Below are 24,930 nucleotides of genomic sequence, written 5' to 3'. Positions count from 1 at the left end.
AACATAATTTAAAATCACATATCCATTAATGTGTAGCACAAGCATAAGATTTCATGTCTTCAAAACGGAAGACAAGACTCTTCATGCTGTTGCTAATTTACAGAGCAATGCTGACCTCCTTTCAGTTTCAATTCTTTCAATTACACAGACTATTATAAATGTGTTAGGTATTCTAAATAATACTGTCTGCACAGAAAATATCTGCAGAGACTCATAATTATGTTATTAAATAGCTATTAGAAACAAGGTAACTGAACTGGTTAACAAGACATGTTCACAAACTTGCACTGTAAATTATGTAAGAAGGGCCAAAGTTTCATCCAACCATAAATAAGAGAATTAGAGAAGAATTGGTATTATGCAGTATAACTTGGCTGGGCTATCTAAGAGGCCAAGATATTAACTGTTGAATTCCATAGTAAAGCAGATACTAAAGTCCACTTTCCAAACACAAATCTGGTTTTCCTAAAAGTAACCTGTACTGTTAGCAGATGTGCTTCTGCCAGGACAGCTGGAATGTCCAGACCCCAGACAGATGCATCTTAGGAATTTTCACAAAGATTACCACACACACACTTCTCAGCTCCCTCTCCAGGGCTACCCAGCCAAGGAGCTCAGCTCACTGAAGCACCACAGGACAGTGCCTGCCTCAGCACAAGCTGCTCTGGGCTGGTGGGACACTGGATGTGCAAGAACCTGCCCACACTGCACAAGTGTTACACGGTACACACACAACACAGGACAGAAGCCCAAGAGCTCAAAATGAGTTCATTACCTGTAAAAAACCATGGATTATATTTGATACCCTTTTCCACAGAATAAAAAGGTACAGCTAAAACCACTTGCCTTCACAAGACACTTTCCTCCCCCACAATATAGCTTAACAGAGAAGAATAGAGAAATTCTAGGTAGCACCAAAATTACACACTGAACATGCAGACCAGCATAAAAAAGCATCAACCAAATGTACTGCCTTTACAAGCAACAGAAGCAATAAATCCAAAGAATATCCTCATTATTGTAAAACCACTATGTTTTCCTATTAAAAAAAACCACAAAAAAACCACATGCAAAACCCTCAAAGGATAATAAAACCAAAATAACCACAAAAATAAACTATAAAATTCAGATATATTTCTTTTGATTCACGTAAATAAAAGACACATGCAATAATATACCCCAAAAAGCCTTAGAAGCAGAACTAGTTCTTCATTCCACTGAAATTTTCTCCTAGCTTAGCACACCTGCTGCCTTTCAGCTGGTTTAAGATTATTCTTTTTTCTCGAAGCTTCACACGGTTCTCATCAAAATCCAATCATTGCATTTAGACATTAATCTTAGTGAATGCATCACTGAATGTTAAAAATCAAATTCTTTCTGAAGGAAATGTCACTTTTATATTATTAAATAAGTGTTCACAAAGTTTTCAGTTTACTTGTGTGTTCAGATGGATATGTAAATGAATGTAATTAATGCTATAGCTTTCAAATCATGAATATTTATAAAGAGAAAATTACTGTAGCTGTCATCCCCATAGGATATTCAGCTGCTAAGCTTTAAAAAAAATCTTACACAATGAAAAAAATTGACAATAAAGTAAACATGGTTGAAAGCAGGCTAATTTTCATTTCTACTAAATCTATACAGAGTGATTTTATGTAAAAATTTAGATTTTTCTTTACAAAGGGATTTTTAAATCATATAAAACCGATTACAGAATTGGTTTCATTTCCCAGGGACAGCTGGACCACACTGAGATGATATCTGCTCTTCAGGAACTGATATCTTTCATTTTGTCAATACACTTTATTTACTGTTCATTTTGGATAAGATCTAATAAAAGACTATTCCTTATAAACTAAAAAAAATAAAATTATTTTGCTTTCTGGTGTCTGGTTTTAACACACAATGTGGAATAAGATGAAAATATAATGTACTACTTCAAGAGTATAAAAAGAGTGTATTCTGTTCTAGTGATGAGGGAAACTTTTACCAGTGAGCTCATTTTGGAAGAGTACCAAGCTACAAAGGTAGATCTGGAGAGTGAAGTCAGTATTTTGTCCACTCGGAGAGGTGAGTACGAAGAACACATTTGTAAGCTTTACGTTTAATATTCATATTTTTTACTACCTGTATTAAGTTTGTGTGGCAAAGCTGGGGTGGGGGATACAAGGGTGGCTTTGTGAGAAGCTGCCAGAAGCCTCCCTCATGTCTGACAGAGCCAACACACACCGCTGGCCAAGGCCAAGTCCATCAGTGGCAGCCCCTCTGGGATAATGGTATTTAAGAAGGGGGAACAAACCCTGTGCAATGGCAGCTGCTAAGAGGAGTGAGAACATATGAGAGAAACAATTGTGCTGGTACAAAGGTCAGTGAAGGAGCAGGAGGAGGTGCTCCTGGCACTGGAGTAGAGATTCCCTGTAGGACCCCACAGGAACAGGTGGATGCATCCCAAGGAGGCTGCAACTGCATGGAGGACCCATGTGAATGTATTCCTGAAAGACTGCACCATGTGGGAAGGACACACACTGCAGGAGTTTGTAAAGCACTGGGCTCCACAGGAAGGACTCGTGCTGGAGAAGTTCATGGAGGACTGTGCCCTGTGAAAAGGCTTTTCAGGAGTGAACAAATGGACTCAGGGTAAGGAATCCAAGCATTCATACGTGCTCATATCTAAATAGGCCATGCTGACATCTCATACCTTGTCTAGAGACATACAGTATCTAACAGCCTGCCCTATTTCTATCCTCACAGCAATACACACAGCATGTTCCACTTGTCACGAATCTGTTTAAAGTACATTATTCTTATTTTTCATTTGCAAGTACATGTTAACATTCACTTAATTTCAATTTTTTTCTTCTACCCACCTGCCTCTGAAGCTCTGCCAGGTTATAAGGCAATGCACCTTCAGCCAGTGGTGCTATTCTCTCAATATCTGCCAAAGTTAAGCGCCTTTACACAAAGCAGAGAAAAGCAAATTATGGTTAGATAAAGCACCAAACATATTAAGTACAGTATTTCTGGCCACACCCCACAAACTACATATGAGTTTAAAAAAAGACACTTGTCATATCTTAATGCAGACCTAAGAAGTCTGCTACATTGCATTAAAGAATGCTTGGAGATGAAGGGAACATGAATTATTTAGAAGTTCTTCACTACTAGTAATAAGGAATAGAATACACAAATGAAACCATTTATAGCTATTTCTACATAAGATTTTGCATGCATTAAAGATCCACGTCAAACATCAACCAGTGCATTTGTAGCCTTTTGGGAGTATTGTGTTTTGCTACTTCATATGTATATGTATAATACAATTAATAATTGTGCTTGACATACACAATTCACTTACAAAACCCATGGACACAACAAAAATCAGTTTATATTGAACGAATTACTGTAACAAATAGAGCAGAACACAAAACTTTTGAAAATTAGGACAAAAATAAGAGGTCACACCAAACCCACAAAAATTATGATTGCAAAATGATAAAATTCATTATTATGTTACCCAGTAACACTGTATAAGTCTGTAAGTTGGTAGAGAATATCTATTTCCAGTGGTGTAATTTGTCCAAAGTGGATTGCAGAGTGTGTAAATTCCTCTGGATTTAAAAGGGAAAGAGAAATACAACATTTGTGTTATTTGACAAATTTCCTCTTTGAATCCTTTCAAATAACTTTAACATCATAAAAATGAAGTCTATCACCTAGAAGTAAAATCCATAATGCAAAGGGCAAAGGTATCATTAGGAGAACACCCATCCTGAAACAGGCCTTCCCAACACAGAGTCTGACTCCCACAACTCTGACTTATGGTAAATATTCACCAAACACAAATAATTAGCAAGCTTAATAAAATTAAATTAGCTTGCTCAAATTAGCAAGCTTAATAAAATGACACCCACAATTTGTGATTCTTGCTTCTGAACTTCTGCAAAACGGAACATAACAGAAAAATGGCCCATTATTCACAGCTTTAAGGGCAACTGACTCATCTATTCCCATCATGTCCAGTCTTCTTCCTCTCAGAGCTGACTGACTCCAAGCTTAGATATTCATCTGGCCAAATCACACAACATGTTTATGACATAATTGGCAAGTTGTAGTTAACAAGTCTAAGCAGTAAAAACACAGCAGCTTTTTCTCTCAGTACAAATCCAAGCAACATGTATTTATGCATCTGTACCAAAACACATTGCTAGGCAATTTGTTAGGACAATTTGGAGGATGAGAAGAGGCCTTTTATACTTTCCTTTAGGGAAAAATATGCAGAGCATATGAATATAAGCTAAACAAAGAAGAAGAAAAATAATAAAAAGAACTTGGCATGACTTTTTTACCACACAATGGTTTGGCTGCTCCCATCCATAGTGGTAGTAAAACTGGTGATAAAATCTGTCATGAAATGGCTACAAAAGCACTCTGCTTCAGTCTGTGACAAGACTGAAATACAGCAACCTTTCACACGCACAGGGATTTGTATGTACTAACTGGCACAATCTATATATAAAACCACTCAGATTTTCAAACTTAACCCATTCCACCACATTCCCTAGGAACTTCCTATCTCTAAGCAACAATGCCTCTCTTTCAAGGAGCTGTAAAATCCTCAGTATTATACTGACTTGCAGTTACTCATTCAAACAATAACTCCTGCCAGAATCTTCTCTTCAATGGGCTAACTGAAAATACTTACTAACCTGTGAGGATGAAAATCACCCACAGCTAAAAAAACACTTTCTCAGTGCCCATAAACTGACTTCTGACTCACCTTAACCCATGTGCATCACCAATTACAAAATGGACAGAATTAAAAAAGTAACAAACTGTAGGAAATGTATCTTACCTTTTGTGACTTCAACATCTCTTCTTGTACCTGCTATATTACTGTATATCTTCCTAACAAGATCCATGTTATTCAAAAGGGCATTAAATGCATTGAAAAAGGAGAAGCTGACCTGATGTGATACAGTTCCACCAGCTACCTTTAAAAATTAAATGAAAACAGTTAAGTGCCTTAAGCACTTTTACAACATCTTATTACAATTACAGAAACACTCATTTGAGCAAATTATGAGAGAATTAAAGATATCTTTCTATTCCTGTAATTTTACGATATTTTTAATAGAAACATGAGGGGAGAATTATTAAACAGGATACTATTTTTGTGGTAAAGATTGAACACCAGGAAACGATTAGGAAATAATCATACAAGTAGGTTATTGTTGAAGTTATCTGACAGACACATTAAAAGTGCCACCAAGTAATCTTCTGAAAGAAAAACGTATGCAAATGCAAATGCCTTTAGATAAAGGCACTAACTGATTTTTTGCATCACATACATCAATGACCATTTACTTCAAAGTCTAAAGTTAGTTCTCTAAATTTTATAGAAGACAGTATGCCTTATTTGTAAGGGAAGGCAAGATTTATAGGTAAGATGGCAAGATAAAAGTTATTACTTTATCTTCTATAAATTTCATTCTTATGTAATTTTCATAATGCATACTTTCAGATTATAACTTGTATGTCATTACTTTACCTACAGATCTTGCCAAACTATGGGGGCTGTAACCATTCTACCTCTAGAATCTACATACTGATTTTCCAAACTCTGATCTGAAAAAGAAAAGAATGCAAGAGTATATAAAAGGACAAAATTGTAAGTAGTCTCCAGCTCCCGAGATGTCATATATTCAAATATAAAAACCGGATGCCTTTGCCCTAAATAACTTCCATTGGATTTGATGATTTTAAAGGTCTTTTCCTACATGGTTCTACAATTCTATGATTATTTCTGTACCAAGTACTTGCCCTGCTCTGGTGGAAAGTATAGTAGACTAACTCAAACTGCTTCCAATGGCACTTTAAACATGCAAACCAGACTGCCAACCTTTTCACTACTGCAGCCAAGGAATGCTGCCATGTTTCACCCTGCCCACTCTATTATGAAGCTGACAATCTCTAGCACAGAGGCAATGAGTGATAAACAGGTAGAAGACAAAGTGGGAGAGAAGCCATTCATCTTTAAACATCACAGCTATTAAACACTGAATTCAAGGCACTTTTTGTTTAACACTTACTGAAACTAAATTTTCTTCCACAAATGGAGTTAGCATATGGGAGCGAATGGTAACCATGATCTCATTGAAGTCCAGCCCAGTTATCAGACCACTTTTGTTTTTGTCCTTCAATGCAAAGGCTTGTCTTGCATGTTCTGACTGCAGCTCCTAGAATGAATATTCAGAGATAGCAGATTAGAAGCAGATTCTGTAACCCACTTTCACAAAACTTTCACTGATTTCATATTCTTACGCTCCAACAGGTCTGTGCATACAGACATAGCATAACTACAGTTTAAACTTCATGGCCAGCTCAACTGAAATAAGAAGTCTGCATACTGATTTTACCCACAGATTCATTCCTCTGTCAAAGAAAAGCCTCAATTCAACTGTAAGGAAATATGCACTTTCACTACATGATGTAAGAAATGAACTTCACATACCCATGTGCTGCCTGCTATCTATTCCTTAATTAAATATTTAAGTGCTAAAAAAACTTCTGATACTGATCTTGAAGGCACAAAATGAGATGATCTCTTACATATCCAAGATGAAATATGACTGGGCTATTATATACTAACTCACTGGAAAGTACTTGAAAATAAACAGGAGGACAGTGAAAATTATATAATATGGATTTAGATTGCCCCAAACAGCTATTTCCCATAATGTCACAAATGGTCACTCATTTCAGACAATTTAAAACTCCCATACAAACTGTAAAAACCTTCATACAAAGATCACTGTGGTAACCTAACCTCAAGATAATAATGATAGTTGTAAATTCTATGTCCAGAAAAAGTTGTTTCCTTCTATTCAAGCAAACAATAAAGCCCATTCAGCTGTCATTCAGACCTCTAGAAGCTGCTAAAAAATAAGCACGTTCTGACAGACAGTAAGAAGAGGGCAAACCATCTAGCTTATATCACCTTTGCAGTAATTTCTCAACTCTCATAACCTCATGAACAACGTTTTCTAGATCAGGGTACAACAAACGTGCTCTGATTCAAGCCCCAAACCCCAGAAGATGGTGTTAGACCAAAAGAGAAAAACAATCTTATATAAAAAGGGATAAAAATATCCAAATTGTGTACATACTGAAATTACTGCAATCCATACTAGCCTTCCCTACTAAGGATTTTAATCATACCATGACAGTAAGAGGCTACTTTATCTTACATGACAGTATCTTGGAAAACCAAACATTTAACTAGAACAGACATTTATCATTCTGCTATTGGAAGCAAGTGCAGAGGAGGGCCATAAAAATGAGAGAGGACTGGAGCACCTCCACTATGAGAAAAGGCTCAGAGCTGGGGCTGTTTGGCCTGGAGAGGAAAAGAAAACAGAAGGCTCCTGAGGGACCTTTCTGCAGCCTTTCAATACTCATGGGGGACTTATCAGAAAGATGGTGACAGACTTTTTAGTAGGGCCTGCTGTGACAGGACAAGGGGAATGATTCTAAACTATACAAGGGTGGTAAAACACTGGTACAGGTTGCCCAGGGAGGTGGTAGATGTTTCATCCCTAGAAACACTCAAGGTCAGGTTGAACAGAGCTCTGAGCAACCTGATCTGGTTGGAGACACCCCTGCGGATTGCAGGGGGATTGGACTAGATGACCTTTAAACGTCCCTTACAAGCCAAAATATCCTGTGAGATATTTTTATCTTTGGCAATAATTACAGATTACGTCAAAGCACATCTATCACTCCTTACTTTTAAGACAATACATACAAAACTTTTCTTGCATCAAAGGCAGCTCTAGGAGTGCATAATCTATTTTTCTTCCCATCTCCTAGACAGGCAATTTTAAGTTATATCACAAGGTGGTCATTGTATGTTAATTTATGGAATTCAGTGCAATTATCAACAACACTGTGAACTTCCTTTCCATGAATTACAATGTAAATTTCTCCGAATTTGCTCTTTTTCCATCTTTTAGAGATGACATTTTCCTTTCCCTCCTACTAGTATAATGTTCAATTCATAACAGGTTTTAACTGTAACTTTTTGGCTTAGCACAAAGTGCAGTTCAACAAGTGAAATTCTTTAAAGCCCAATCCCTAAAGGGTAATTCAGCAACATCACAGGAAATCAGATTTTACCTCCTGCAAGCTGGCTGCATTTAAGACCAAACTCCCAGTGTATGTGAGGTAGCATGCATGCCCGTGAGAGAAAAAAAGTGATAAGTATTAGAATATTTATAAAAATAAAGAACTGGTACAGAACCTAAAAGCTCTAAAGGGGAGATTTGGTGGTCAATAATAACTGGCCATATTCAGAATGCTAGCTTTCCCTGGAAGAATTTAGTTTTGCGATTGAGTTCCTATGACAGAAAAAGCAGACCCTCAACCCAGTTTAACAACAATCACTAAAACAGTTAACTACATAAACAGTATGTTTTGTCCCATTCTTTTAAAGGATGGTATTCAAATTACAGCACAATGAGTACACACTGCTTACACAACCAGTATGGAGAAATAACTGTTCATCATTAGCTGTCAGGATTAGTATCAGATAAGGATTATCACTACCAGAATAAGCTCAAAATTTATAACGGTATTAGCATATTATTAAATGTTAAATGAATTTCAGTTCCAGATTTAGAACAAGGTTAATAACTGACCTGCAGAAACTGAGTGAACTCTGAATAGTTAAGATGCTTCTTCCTGTTATGTCCAAAATGCAGTCGAATAAACTCACAGTCCCAGTTGAACGGGATTTGAAGATGAATAAGAGTTTGTTCAAATATCTCTTTGACATTTGCTTTGGGGAGGCAAAAACAACAGGTGAGCCTTGGTGTACAGTAAATCTACAAACATTCCAGGAGGAATACAAAAAAATTATGATTTCAGCAGCTGTTTAAGAAGTGTTTTAGCTTGTTAAAAATAATTGCTAACCAAACCTTTACAGACCTGTAAAAGAACACATTTGAGACACAAATGATACTTTTTGTATTATTGCATAAAACCATGGAGTGAGTGTTTTATTTAGTTTTAATTAAGAAGCAATTTCCCTCATACATGACAAATAAAAGCTATTTTGCATTCTGATATAAAAATCAATAGTGGTTCTCTGTCTCTGCCAGGAGTCAAATTAAGCCCTTTATCAAGAGCACAAATACCTGCACTACAATCTCAGGCAATATTTGTCATACTAAGTATGGTTTGATTGAAACTTGATTATTACAATCACACTGTCTGAATATGGCTATTGAAGATAGGTATAAGAAATGACATCTAAAACATATCATTAACTCAGCAGAAAGCACGTTATTAGATGCTTTTGATAAGGCCTTAGCACAAAAATCAAATCCTATAAAACATAATTGGTAGTCTCAGTTATTAAAATGTTTTAAGATAAGTGAAGATAGAGATGTCCTCCTTTAAATGAAGTAAAGAAAAAACCTGCCATTTCAGATGGAATTCTCCACATGTATACTGTACATGTACTGAAATCTCAATGCTAAACATATTATCTGAATTCAGGCAAAAACCTCATCTGAAAAACAGCATGCATTATTCATACACAGCATTGCCATGCTGCAAAACAAGCCTGCTTTTTGTGCAGATTATCAAACACATGAACTGTGTAACAGGACATCTACCCATAACACATGAACACTTTTCAAAATTTCCCTCACAGTACCTGAAATTGTTTATCAGCCCAGAATCTGTTAACAGCAAAATAAAACGTGGCACAATTAAAATTTAAAACAAAGTACAAAATATTCCAGCTGAGAACACACCTTTTATACGTTTAAACAGTTCTATGAGACAAAATGCAGTAAGAACCTTAATTATAATTTGGTAACTCTATCAAGACATATTTACATGGAAGTAAATGTATTGCTTCCTCTATACTAAAGGACTACTTGATTCATTCATAGTTTCAATTCTGTAGTCTATTAGTTCTAGAGCAAATCTAGGAAATCACTACACATCTCTACCTTTTCAGTGAGAAAAGGAAAGGAAATGTCCAGAATGTAAGTCTCAAAAGAGGTATGAAGTCAGATTCCTCAGCTAGATCACCTCCTTCATCACAGTTAGACTGAGATTACATATTCTCAGGGCAGATTATGGCTAGTGATTAACCCTTACATAAAGGTCAAACACAAGAGTCAAAACCCTAAAAACCGGTTTAAACCAGCTTCCCCTGCGAGGTAGGCTACAGGACTTGTCAGGGTCAACAAGAAACTGAAAAAACTATTCTGAACATTTCTAACTGTCTACTCATACCTACTCACCAGTATCAATATGCAAGGTGAGGGTTAAGAAAAAAAGAAAGCAAGCACTAAATACATAGTGCTAAATTATTTTATTTTGTCATACTCCCTCTGAAAGTTCTGTTTGCAGCAGATTTATTCATCATAGGTGCAGATCACGGAATCAAGGTATGCACATTTAAACTCCCCACTTACCACTAATTCACTGCAGCTTCTGGCCAAGCTAGAGTCTCCATGCCCTACAAACACAAACAGGTCAGTGCAGCTCATTATGGAGCCTGAAAAATGGCAATGAACCGTGAACAGAGCAGAAGACAGGCAGGCTTCATTGGCTCTATTGGCTCAGCTACTAATGCACAAACAGGTGCCAACTGGCTACTGCTCAGGTGCATGTAAACCTGACTGCTAACACACACTGAGCTGCCCCAGTGAAAACTCAGAAAAGAATGTGCTGAAACAGCCAGAAAACTTCAATCATATTTTCACTTGTTTCTCATAATTGCTTATCTTAATCTTAGAGAAAAGTAAAAAAGCCTCATATTTTTCTTTAAAAAATTTATTTTCTTATTCATCCATGTTCACTGACACAGATTTTTCACTTGTTTTTACTGAGACTTAAGCCCCTGGTGTGCTCATAACCCTCAAGCATTTAACTGTATACTACTTTAAAAAACAAGAATCAATTCCCTACACTCAATTTTCTTCTTCATAGAAACATTTATAACTACTCATCAAAATATCTCAAGACTCATCAGCATATCAGCATATAAAAATAATATTAAATTAACTAATAAATTTACATTCAATACTCGAGTGTATTCATACTTGATGAATTCCAGAAATGGCTAACTAGCTTTAATAAACAGTATATTCTGCTTGTATTACAGTAGTCTGGGTTTGAATATATGCTCTAGTATATAATGCCTAATTACTTCCACATTGGCTTGGTTTATGACACTTGGGGTACAGAGGCAAAACTGGGCACTTGTTCTGAAAAAAACACTGAGCCACAGAATGGTTTAAGATGGAATGAACCTTAAAGATCTCATTGCAACCCCCCTGACAGAGGCAGGGACACCTTCCACTAGAGCAGGTTGCTCAGAACTCCGTCCAACCTTGAGCACTTCTAGCAATGGGGCATCCACAGTTTCTCTGGGAGACCTATGCCACTGCCTCACCACCCCCACAGCAAAGTAACTGACCCAGTTAAACCCATGCAAACATTAAATACCATTTGCCAAAGCCACCTGAGATTCTCAAACACCTCCTGTTAGGTGCTAAAACTTACTATGTCTACCCAAGAGCAGGGGTGCTTTCTTCACAGCTTATCAACAATACCTTTATAATCCAATTCTCTAGACCCTTCTTTTACATTAATGGAAATAGCCATCACCACAGCTAACAACCTGTGTGGTGAGAAGCAGCAAACAGCCAATCACATTGCAGAAATCATACACAATGTGATCATCACCTACACTTTCACCACTCTGAATTATCAACAAATGCCCAATCTTTGATTTTTTTTTTCCACAGCAGAAGCAAAGCACTGACAACAAAGGAAACAGGCAACATTAATGTACAGATGCTGGCTTTGCTGTTTGGTTTTTTTTTCATCTTCCTCAGTCAAAACCTAGTAATGCTTCTAAATTAAGATAAACTACAAGTGTTTCAAATTTCCAACGGAGCTATTCTGCAGGGGGCAAACAGCAAATTATTTTTCAAGCCTTTCATTTTAGCAGGACATTTTACAGAACGCATTCATTGTCCCTGTCAATACATGTTGCTCATTTACTAATGTCTTCTACTCTTTGCTCACCTTTCTGTAGTGGAATTCTTTCCTACTGAGCTGATAACTTTCTTTCCAGGCTTACTGTAATGCATTTTCCTCTCATATAGGCATACAAGTCAGCAGCCTGATGACATACTCAACTTACCATCAGCCCCAGGAACAATAAACCTACTACTCTAGTGTACTAGTACATTACCTCCAAGGCGACACACATTCTCACAAGATTGCTTCAGAATTTCCCCACCCAATCATTTTAAACAAATTATAGATGCTTGGAGCAGCTATCTGCAGGCAGCACACACATGACTGGCTCAACTTCCATCAAACACTGTTACCTATCAGGCTCAGAAAAACGATACAAAACCCCAAAGATCCTAGGCAATAATCAATTTCATATAAGGAGGAAGAATACTTTAAATTATAAACACTATGCGGTCTCGTTGGTGGCCTGTTGTGGGGATGAGCTCCATACTCCAAGTAAACCTTGCAGCAGTACCTATTATTTATTTTGACTTATCAGCTCCCTAAGAAGCAGAGTGGAAAGCTCATACAATTCTAGTGCCATCAACCTGTTAACAGAGTTTGCCATCCCCTCACACCAGTGATAAAAAGCAATCACACCTCTTAGGGACAAAAAAAAAAAAAAAACAGTGTTAAGTTTTAAGCAGCAGCATAAGTATGGTAAAGATTTGTTGTTTAACAGGGTTGTTTTGTGTTTTTTTAGATCTATCTACTCAGTAATCTACTGTCTAATTTGTGCATATTTCATGCCTAATGTACATAAAAATTTTTAATATTTATATGTTGCTGTTGTTCACTATTTCTGCTAACAGCATATTTTCACTTGGAAGGATAAAATAAGGAACCACAGTTCAGGGCAGAAAGACATTTTTGCAGCACCTGATGCAGGAGAAGCTTATTAAAGCAATTCAAATGTAATACAATAATTACTTTAATGTGAGGAAGTTTAACTAGAAACAGTTTCATTTTATTTCTATTCTTATTTTAAAAGGATTACTGATTCTACTGAAAGATGAATGACAGCCATAATAAAAAGTTGTCAATACATATAATCTTAAAATGAAGTTCTCTTTTTCTGTTCCCTCTAGTTAACCATGGTTTTGAAAAAAATTAGTAGTAGTAGTAGTAAGAGGGGTTCCCATTCTGCATTGCTCACAAGCATTCAAAACTGTAGTTTAAGCCTGAAAAAAATATACAACACGAAACAAAAGGAAAAAAGAAAGTCCTAACAGTGATATTTCCAATGTTATCTGCATTTGTTAAGCAAAAGATACTTTGAAAACAGGCAACTAAAGTAGAACAGGCCAAAAAAAAATAGCAGCTCTGGCTTATAGCACTTGATGAAAACATGGATTTTTCCCTCATATTCTCATGTCTGTAGTCATGTGATCATGAGTATTTTTCTCTTTATTTTAAAATATATTTCCAGTCTTTATGGTTGCCAGTAATATTTTTGAAAGCAGAACTTTTAAGTCTCAATCCAAATCCTAGCATTTTCAACCCAGCTGCCCTTTTAGAAATGGTGAAGTAGTGAGTACTGGAAGTGATCCCTGGTGCCTGAGAAATAATACTCATAAGCAAAGCACAAACATGTATTCAACTCCTTTCTCTTGCTCATCTTCTTCCAGTGTTCTCAAACTCTATGTCCTGATTAAGGGAAATCTGAACTTTCTCAGATTAAAACTTGTCAAAGTAACAGACTGGGCAAAACTTCAGTATCCCTGTACACTCAAATTCTGCAACTATTACATTGATGTTTATTATTTCAGTTCATCAATACTGTACTATTTTCACACAGCTGCATTATGAGGCATTGCATTGCCTTCCTCCCCACAATGCCTTTGAAGAAGAAGCTGTTATACTTGGCAAAACTTTGTAATTAGATTTTGAGTGCAGGATGTTTTTATAAGCCTTAAATTCAGTTCCATAAATATTTTCCAATTATCTCCAAAATAATTCTGAATACAGAAGAATCACAAACACATTTTAGCTCTATCCTTCTATCCATACCAGCATGTGTATTTAACTGAAAAAGCATCTCTGAAACTCTCCAGTTTATCACAGAATGGCTTTCTTTGTGGTGACTCTACAAGGAAGAACAGCTGGAAAATGCCTTGAAATTGTATATTCCAATTAAAAGTGATGCAGTCCAGATCATTGTATGGTGTGCCAGAGAGATAAATTACAAAGAATCCTTTTACTTTCAGTTAGACAACCTATTTTTTCAGAGAAGTTTCGCAGATAATCACAGACTTTACCTTTTAAACACAGTAAAGATTATCTGCTTCAACATCAGGAAAAAAAATAGCTTGAGCAGATTTAATATTCAGGTTTGCTTTAACCTGAATTCAGGTCAGAAGATCTGCACAGAATAGAAACAAAAATAATACTCCTTAGTACAACAGTATTAATTTTATGGAGTGTTTTTGAATATTTCACTCATGTTAAGTAGCACAGTCAATACATCCCATAATCAAAGGAGCAAAGCACTTGTCAGTCTTCTATGGCTACAGACAGCAACCTGAAAAAAAAATCGCTTGTCTTCATCAGCTTTAGCTGTTAGCATTTAATTATTTTATGGATAATGCGGTATTGTAAGGGCTCAGCAGCAACACATTTTGCATAAAATATTCACCTAGGAAGCATTCATGAAGATGTAGGAGCACTTGGTTAGAAATACATGCTTTTTCTCTATTTCTCCATGATTAAAAACTTGTTTAAACTACACTGTCACTTGTATCAATGGGTTACTAAAACAGTCATTTTACTGCTTTTTATTCACCGAGCTGACAGCAAGTCCAGTGCAGCTGAAACATGTAGAGAGTACTGAGCATGCTGTGCAGTTTGCTCGGGTAAAGTAGGTCCAGTTTCATGTTCTTGCAATGGACCTAGTTTACAAATGTTACAGAATACCAACTACACATTTATGGCAGTCATTCATACAGGATTTCCGGATGTCCAAAGCTCCTGGAAAAGCGTCCCAAAGCAGTAAGAATATAGTAGATGACATTAAAGTGATAGAAGGCTTCATGTTTCAACATATGACATGGCAGACAAAGACACTGATTAACTTAGCATACAAGTGTTTCTACAAAATAGCTTCTAAAGTCTTCTTCTAAGTTCTTCTGTGACACAATTAATAGTTTCATCACTGGAGAGCTGGAAGCTAAGTATTTTAAGAGACAAGTAGCAGACTGAGGCTCAAGAGGACTGTAAAATGCTGAAGTGCTTGAGAATGGTTCAAAATCATGTCAGTAAGTAAATCCTAAACAGAAACAAATCCAACTAGAGCAGCTTGCTTCCAAAAACAGACAGCTCTAAAATTCAACAAGCACACTTAACTTCCCCCAGATCACTGAAAATTTGAGTAGACAAGAGTATTTTCTGAGAACATGTTATCTCACACAAGGCCAGTGATGGTTCTAGTAACTGGTCTAACAGACCCAAGTTGATTCTGTCCCTTGCTTTGGATGCACAGTGCAGAAAACCTCAGTAAATCCATGTTGCTTCTGGCAAGACTCGGTGGTTTGAGATAGCTTTGGCACCAATGCAATCACATCCACAGAGCATTTCATGTGAGCTAGAAAATCTTGTGTTTGCTGTCATAACCAACACGGTATACCTGCAGACTGGTACATCACACAGTCTATTAAAGACCTGGCTTGTCTGATAGTGAGTCTCACACCAATTGGCTGAACTTACTCCACTTCAGTATATTTCCAATAATTTACTAAAACCTTCAACTTTAAAACTTATGTTTCTATAGTGTCCTGTTTTTATGAAACTAAACTCTGTGCCTTTCTGTTTATGTGGTATGAAAATGAATGGGTGCAAGTCTCATTTAGAAAACAGCCATAAGACTGACTTGGAAATTGACTGCAGGGTTACCATATTCTGAAGATGTCACAGATCACTAGTGACATTTTTCACAGTTGTATTAATGTGTACACTACACGTATGAAGTAAAAGTAAGTAACCCATGTTAAAAACAAACTAAGACAAAAAAGCAGCAGTAAATGTGGGAACCGCAGGACAAAAAATATGTACCATGTCACCTTAGTAACATAATGTTAAATATAGTAATAATTGCAATATAATTAATTTTGTAAAAAACACCAAAGAAACCAATAGTAAATTTAAAATTCCCTCAAGAATTTCCTTTTCAAGATTTATCAGCCTTACAAAAAGATAAGCAAGGAAGATACAGAAAAACCCACCAATTTTCTGTTTTGCAATTTCTCTTGCTTTTTCTTTTAGACTTTAATTATATAAAAATAATAATTCTCAGTCTAACTGAGGAATTTGTATACAATCTGAAATGGCTTATTGCTCAATTATGGAATCAGATATTTCAAGTGTGCTCATGAGAGTTACCAAGTTCAAACCCCCATTTTGCAAGATGATCAAATAAACCATCATTAACACGGTCACACTGATTGTAGTAGTTTGTCCAATTCCTAATGACTGCATTTACAGACCTCACCTTTATTTAAATTCTAAAACATTTTCTTTTCAAGATGTTGTGCATCCGAACTGCTTAGTATCTGACTCTTCAGTTAACAATGTAATTTAACAGGAACCATAAGTCAAACAATTTGTTTCCATAAAATAACCTTTGCCTTTTTTCCCCAACAAGTTATAGCAATTTTCATAATAATGAAATAGTACAAACAGCAAGTGGTTACAAATCCAAGCATAGTTTGTATTTTCTTTATTGAGTGCTTTATTCTTTTGGATAGAAATAACATTTAATTCTCATTCCATTTTATTAAAATTCTTACCATTGATTTATCTAATTTTCATAAACATGAAGTTTTAAAAATAAAGCCTAGTCCTCCTTAAACTGCAATGTTAGTAACAGCTATTTAGCAATATCACAAAGCAGTATAGTTAGCCTCAAGACTTTGGTCTAATTACTAACTTATGTGATTAGGTAACAAAACCAAAAGCCAGATTTTCTTCCTAATTTTGTAAATATATAATCTAGTTGTAAGTTACACCCATAACATTAAAGTGAGATTTGCTCCTCAAAAAAGGAACAAGAAATCAAATTATTAGATCACCTTAATTTCTATATTGAGCTCTTACTGTATGAAATGACAATTACTCAAAAACATGTGAAGGTCCAGAACATATCTTAAAACTCCCTCATGGCTGAAAGAGTTTGAAGTCCAGGATACAGAATTTTACTTAGGATGACACTGAACATCACTGCATTTATCTACTACTTGAGCAAAACAAAAAACCTTGATTCCAGAAGACAGAGAAAAACATATTTTCTCTCAGTGTACTTCTTAAGCTTGAATTGAGAGAGGAAAAAAAAGTTCTACTCATGCAGAGTCTTAGAAAAACAGTACAGTACTGCACAAAATGCCTTTCTATGCACCTGTGGTCATGAACCACTATTATAACAGACACTATTATAATCAGTTTCTTTAAACTGTTTTTCTTTTAGGTATTCTTACCAAATGTTACTTCTCCATTGCCATTCCTGTCAAATAACTGAAAAGCAACAATGAATATTGCATCTGGAGTACACAAAACAGATTCAAATGCCAAAAATTCTTGGAAGGAAATTAACCTAGAAAGGAAAACAGAAAAGTTATAAAGATTTTTTTAATTGTTCACAATAGCAATGATAATTTACATTTGATACTCTAGAAAACAATGTGATCCAAGTATTAAATAAAATTCTAACTTAAGATAATTAACACTCTAGAGGCTGAAAAGTATGTCACATGTAAGTAGTTAACATTTATGCAACTTAGTTTCTTCCTCTATGAAGCAAGTGAATTCTCACTGAACACCTACAAGTTATTACTTTTTAATTATAAATGTAACCAGCACCTGAAAATTAAGACATAAAAACACCACAAAAATCGTAACCACATGACATTTACAGGCCTGTCATTCTATTATTACATATGTATTTCCACTAAGAAAGGTACTGTAATGCAAGCACAGGAATACAACATAAAACATACATTTTCTTAAAACAAAACATAACATTCATAAAACACAAACAGGTTCAGAAAAAGTTACACTTTACTATCCATACGGGAAGAATACTACACTCCAAAAATAACATGAACCACCAAGTCATGAACTCAGGGCCAAACACAAAACATCTGGCCTCAAGGACAGACATGACCAGGCAGGGAAGGATGTGAGTGTAACGGCAGATCCCAAGATTCTGAGGTGTGTATGCAAGACAGCCACTGTGCACACCTTGGGCTGCACAGGTAAATCCAACCACAGGTAAGCTCAGACCTGAGTGCACACACAGATACCTTATTAGGATGATAGTAAGTAACTTTTCTAGAGGAATTCTGCTTATTCTGACTAACACAAAAAAACCTCTTCAGAAGGCATCCTAATGCTGTGTGTATGAACTGCTGCAGAAAGGTAAACCTGAAGCTAAGTGTGTAGATAAAGGATAATGTTGGCACAAGAAAATAATGGGATAAATGGCAGGATATGTATTTTAGTGTTAAGTAATCAATGGAAGTAAGAATTTCAATTACATCTTTTATATTTAACAAAAAATTTACTATATATCTGTAAATGCTGTCAAAGCACAGAATATCACTTTCCCTAGAAATTTTCCTAGAAAATGAATATAATTGATCTCAACTTAGTACTCATCATATGAGATCATTAGCTCATAGTGATTACTTCAAGCATTACTGCTTACAGCTAAAGAGACAAGTAGAAAGACCATTCCCCACAGGAAAAAAAAAAAGAAGAAAAATCACAAGATTCACATTATTCATTACTATATCTAGTCTAAGTACACATTCTCTGTCTAAGTACACATGAAGCAGAATTGAGATACTTTAAAAAGGTTAAATATGTTAACATTCTTGTATACATACACTGCACAAGAAAGACAGGAAGAAACCTAGTGACTTTGAAAATAATTAAGATACTGAAAATAAAAAATTATCATATTTACCACATTTTAGCCAGAAAAATCAGAGATATGAGAATGGCTCTTCACATGCAAAGTCAATTTCATCCAAAGGATGATCTTGATAAATAACGGGTTAGTATCAAAGAAACAAATGTTCCTTTAAAATAATTGTAAATATTATCATTTCAAAATATAGCTCACATACGTGCATAAAGCTGACACACAAATTAACTCCTAACCAGGTAGCTCTATAACTGACAAAATCAAGTGCTGATCTCTGCAGAATGCACTCATAGAAGCCTGAACTTTAAAGAAGACATCTTCAGCAGTCTCACTATAACAGTGCCTACAGCAAAAGGAGACAGGCACCTCCAATTTCCTCCCCACATATTCAACTTGCAGTGCCTAAGAGCAGGGGCAGCCTCTGTGATCCTCCATCAGCCACCAGGGCAGAGATAACAGGAGCTGGATTAAACAGAATGATGAAGCTCCCCACCCAATCACTACTCAGGTATTATCCAGTGAACCCACTGCATTAGAGTCCATAGCAATATCAAATCACTCACCTTTCATTTTATCTGCAACATTTAAAAAAAATTCTTTTCCTCTGATTTCTTCTGTACTGCTACCCTTCAAAAGCACACAAAGTAACCTATGTGTTTGCAATTCTTTTCCTTCCCTGTTTTCCTACTGCAAGTCTTTCCTAATTTTTCCTGACACAACACAGCTTTTTAGACATTATATATAGCTCTGCTGTGACTCTCCATTAGGTGAAATATCAACTCTTTCTTGGGGACTTCACTTAAGAACACATTTCCAGTTCTAAGAATGATATACTGATAAAAACAGTACCCAGAAACAAGTAGTTAAAATGAAGAATTTTTAATTACTACTGTGAAATTTTGTAGGTTTGAAGGGGAATCAAAATATTTTAGCTGGTTTTGGCACATATATATATAAGTATATTCTTCAGAGAGGGTATTTATGCTATCCTAGAACCAATGCCTGCAGTCTGGAGACACAGGAGTGCTTTCAGCATCAGTGAAATCCTGTCGTAGTAAGTAGATAACAAGCAATTTAAAGCAAATTCTAATTTAAAGGACATCATATAAATTTCTAGGAACACTTGTAACAATGAGGAAAAAACATTTTTGAAATGAACAGTCAGCTGTTTTAAGAACTACCTTAATGAGTTCCACTAAAGCAAACCAGTCTTGTACAGCAGTAATGGGAGAAAGCAATAGTGCTCTGGAACAGTTAAGTAAGGATCAAGTTACCATGACAAAAAAAGGAAAACAACTTTTTTTAAATGCATGCCTATAGAGAGCCAGGTCCAAAATGTGCTGTTTCTGTAAAGTGCCAAACTTAAACCTAAAAGAAATAAAAAAATGTTAATAATGGAAGCAACCATCAACACTTTTGAGTATTTATTTCAAGGGCAAGCAAGACTAAGAGAATATGATAGCAGATCTAGGAATGAAATTTTGTAACAGAACCCAAAGCTTCTCAATGACTTGCTGCACGACATTGGGCTGTCATTTAATGTAAAAGTACAGGACTACAGCTATGTCCTTGGACTTTGTAAAGTAAATTTTTAGAAAGATGCAATGCATTCCAGAATTCAGTTTAAGGCTACAATAGTTATTTGTGCTATTAGAGTCTGGATTTTGCTTGGATTACAGCTCATTACAAATGAAAGAATGTGAATGTAAAAAAAACCTGATGTTGACAATGGGGCTGTAACAAATTCTTCACATGAAATATAGATTGAATATTGAGTAAAACATTTAGAAAAAAGTTTCAGACAAGTATTCAAACAGATGAACATTTTACACTTGAATGATACAGCAGTGCAAAATAAAAATCCCACTCTTCCCACAAAGAAGGTGGTAAAGCACACTTACCAATACTTGATTATCTCACTTTAAATATTACCCAGATTTTTTTTAAAAAGCAATAAACAAAAACAACAAAAAATCTTATTCACAGGGAAAGTAACAAAAAGCAATACCTAAAAGGTCTGTTATAGCATTAAAACAAACTGATTTCCTACTGTAAGAAAGACCCTTTTATAAGACATTTTCTGAAGAACTGCACACCACAAAAGATAACCAGCAGCTTTCAGAGAAACAATATGCTAAGCATGTTGGTTTACTTTATCAATTAAACTATTTTGAACAGATACATACAAAATTACCTTTTCAATCCATAATAAAACAACAAACTGAAGCCATGTACTGGAAGCAGAGACAGGTTACTAACATTTATCAAATATATGTATAATCAAAAATATTATCAAAGTGCTGCAGCCTTAGGAAAAGAAAAATAATATAGCATTAAATCAAACAGGAAATCCTGTATTTGTCATTTAGGGTAAGAAGTATACAGCACATACAATTTCATTTCCATTGCACAGATACTGTGCAAGCTGCTCAAGATACTAAACAAACTAATAAAATGTTCTGTAGTAGAATGCATGAAAACAAAATTTAAGTAACCAAAGAAGTAAAGGAAAGTTATATTTACATATTTAGAAATGTACTGTCTACTATTTTAACAGCATTTTCTTCTCAACAAAATAACCATTCACTTCTGCACTCTTGACCTCTTCTCTGATCCATCTTAACCTTCTCATGTTACATTAACAATGTCTGGGCCTCCTACCACAATCCAAGGCCAGAACTAGAAGCCTAGTTATATACAGCAAAAGAAAAGGCTCCTTGGAAGGCAAATGAGTTAGAGGGCACTACCTCAGCAGAGCAGGCATTTTGTAAAGTGGTTTCAGGGAACTGTCTAAAAGCAAGCAGCAGCATCCGTAAGCAGAGTTGGAAAAGCTTTATGTGGTGTGACCTGATCTTCATTAGGCAAACGACTTCCTCCTTCATAAAGTCACTAGTGTCTCCCTTTCCTAATAGTCAGTCTTTTTAAAAGACCTCAGTGGCTGGATTTGAATTGCACATGACAGAAATAAGAAAGCTCTTCCATATTTTTGTATTTAATTACAGGTACTGAAGGCTCTACACAGTACCTGATGATGGATGTGGACATACAGAAAAGAACTTTTCTAAGGCAACCATACTACATTTAACTTACCTGCTGTTCAACTTCCTCAGCTTTTGTAGAGTTTAACAAAATATAATCAAAATAAATCTCAGCTTAAAAAAAAACATGTTAAACACTGTATTTTTTTTCTCAGTTTTCACAAATTTAGTCCATTGTACTTGTTAAAAAAATCTCATTTAAATAAGTACTTTAAAAAGTGTAATAAAATAAATAATGTGTTTTAGAAGATGAATTTATCAAACTCATGCACTCACACATTTAACAATGCACTAGTTAACAATGCAAGTTTCAAATGGAAAGCAAAATTCTCACCCATCCTTAGTCTGATCTGCCACTCCAGCCAACAGCTGCACTGTTTTAGGATTGTGATGTGGATCCGTATGAAGTCCTAGGTATTTCTGCACAAAATCCTCTGGGGTCATGTAATGCTCACCATCCTTCTCAACGCTTGCATACTAGAGTAAAAATGAAAACCCAAAGCCACACAAACAAAAATTAATCCATTTAGATGCTAATTATTGGTGAACCAATTAACTTCTAATTAAAAGAAAAATATGTATTTCAGAAACTGTCAGGTAATCGTGAAAATTCACAGAAATTACAACCATGGTATAGCATTCCATTTGCAGCTACACTGAAAACACAGCACATACATTTTCTTACAATTTACAGTAGCAGATTTATTCTGAATAACTGTTCCTGATCTTTACTATAATTATTTTGGAAAACATAAATTATTTCTTCTCTCTTTTTGTGAAAAATAAATATTCAGATTCATTTTTATCCCGAAAGTAATGTTTTTAAGGAAAAATTCACACACAGACAATGCTTGCCTCAGCACCTTGTGTATCTCTTCCACACTATCAGCCCCTCACATCACCTCATCACCTTTTCCTCTTCCACCCTACAGCTGTGATGACAGCTGTTTGCACGACTGCAGTGTAAAGCACATCACTGCATCTATGGAGAATTACAACAGAGTATTTCCACTGAAACAGGAACACAAAGCAGTGGACGGGAATCCCCTAACTGAGCACTGCTGCCAATATGACAGCACAAGCAAACTGTGGCTTCCTTTAATCAACTCTGAAAGGTTCTCTTCTCAGCCATACACACAAGTGACTGAAAAATGCCCTACGAAGCACAATCCTGCTGCAAGACATAAAATCCAAAGAAAATGTTATGTATGAAGGCCCATCAAACATGCAGAGTATGGAGCATATCTTCAAGAATCACTGAAGTCAGCTGACAGACAGAAGAGTGCATATTGAAGCCAGTCAAAATCTAAACACCATCTTTTTTTTCTCCAGACACCAAATTCTCTGAGTTTATCATACATAATAATTTATAATATTACCTTCTACAATAAAAACTGCTTGGGAGAAGTTTTCTTAAAAAATATTGAGACAAAAATAATTAACTGACAGATACATTGAGCTCCATATGAGAAGGTCATGGCATTTTGGAAAAGTTTGGCAGAAAGTCAATAAATTAAGGCCTGACAAAGTAGCTAAGCATGTAAATACATTAGTCCCATGTTTGCACCATATAACTTAAGTCAAGAATCTTTTAGCAAGTAGCTAAGCATGTAAATACATAAGTTATATGGTGCAAACATAGGACTAAAGTCAAGAATCTTTTAGCCCAAAATAGGCAATTTTAAATTATAGCCTAATTTGAATATAAAACATAACACATCAACTAAACCCTTGTTCTTCTCAGTCTTGAACTCTGTTACTTTATAACACAAACCTCTTAGTATTCATTTGTAGATTGCCTCAGGTAAGCACGTGATGAATTTCCATGACGCTTTTTTTTAAGCAACCTCACATAAGACAAACATACAACCTACTCTAGTTTACAAGCTGGTGCTATGTATCACCACACTTTCAGAACCAATGTTTTGGAAATCTCTTTTTGTTTCCTTCTCCACCTTGCTTGAATAGGTTGCACTTGAATTCAACAGGCAGGAAAAAATCCAAGAATATTTTCCAAAGGCTGACTGTGTCTTGTCTAAGCAAAATAATGAAGGTTCACTAAGAAATCTGGTAACTGTTTTTCCATCCAATTCTTTTACCCTTCTGTGATAATTTGTTAGAAAATTTGTTCTTTTATGGTTGTTACGTCTGTGGTTAGCAAACACCTAAGAGGTAACTTATTTGATGGTGCACAGACATGAAATTCCAATACCTGCATTTCATAGTTACAAGATTAAGAGAAATAGCACATCTTTTTAATGCAAATCAAACTTTATCTTTTTAACAGTTTAAAACAGTTAGAAGAAGCAGCACACTTCAGAAATTCTGAAGAGAAATGTATATATTAAATATCCTTTAGGATACAATGTAAGCTGCATGGCGAGAGGGCACGTATCCTGTTAGAAGACATGAACAGAAGGAAATTTAAGTAGACTCTCCATGATTAAGGTGGATGGTGACGAGGCCTAGAGCTCACATCTTCCCTTCTAACCATTTCCAAGGGAAGCCAAATTTAGGAAGGAATGCACGACCTTTAGCTGAAGTTCACAGAAGAGACCAGCACTCTCAGCAAGGAGTACAACATATCTGACCCCTAAACACTTGCAATATTTCATAAGACTTTCTGCAACTTAGTCTTCAAAAGAATGATTCTCTTTTGTTTTAAAGCCTAAGCAACTAAGTTTGACTTCTAAGCATTAAAAAAAGAACAATTTCAAACTCAACAGAACACAGAAGAAATACAAACTCTTTTTTCTACACTTTTTTTTACTGCAAAATCTCAGATACTCAAAGACAGGAGAGCTTCATTTTTCAATTTTCAATTTTTAACTCCTCAGAGTATCAAACAATCCACACCTTCATTTGCAT

The 24,930-nt window shown here is 35.6% G+C and overlaps 1 protein-coding gene across 2 annotated transcripts in view; it reads right to left on the bottom strand.

Moving 5' to 3' along the window:
* Positions 1–24,930, bottom strand: part of SLC25A12 (solute carrier family 25 member 12) — a 45,220-nt gene that overhangs the window by 18,287 nt on the left and 2,003 nt on the right. Inside the window, exons 3-9 of one of the 2 annotated variants that reach the window (XM_064434458.1) lie at positions 22,397–22,539; positions 17,574–17,689; positions 8,700–8,839; positions 6,093–6,239; positions 4,856–4,994; positions 3,518–3,611; positions 2,871–2,955 (exon numbers count right to left, since the gene is read on the bottom strand). In XM_064434458.1, coding sequence (XP_064290528.1) covers positions 2,871–2,955; positions 3,518–3,611; positions 4,856–4,994; positions 6,093–6,239; positions 8,700–8,839; positions 17,574–17,689; positions 22,397–22,539 — 864 coding nt within the window. The other variant, XM_064434459.1, reaches the window with a different exon arrangement.

The sequence above is a fragment of the Passer domesticus genome, chromosome 10, assembly GCF_036417665.1.
Source record: "Passer domesticus isolate bPasDom1 chromosome 10, bPasDom1.hap1, whole genome shotgun sequence".
In the NCBI taxonomy this organism is placed as follows: Eukaryota; Metazoa; Chordata; class Aves; order Passeriformes; family Passeridae; genus Passer; species Passer domesticus.
This window is presented reverse-complemented; position numbering and strand designations above follow the sequence as displayed.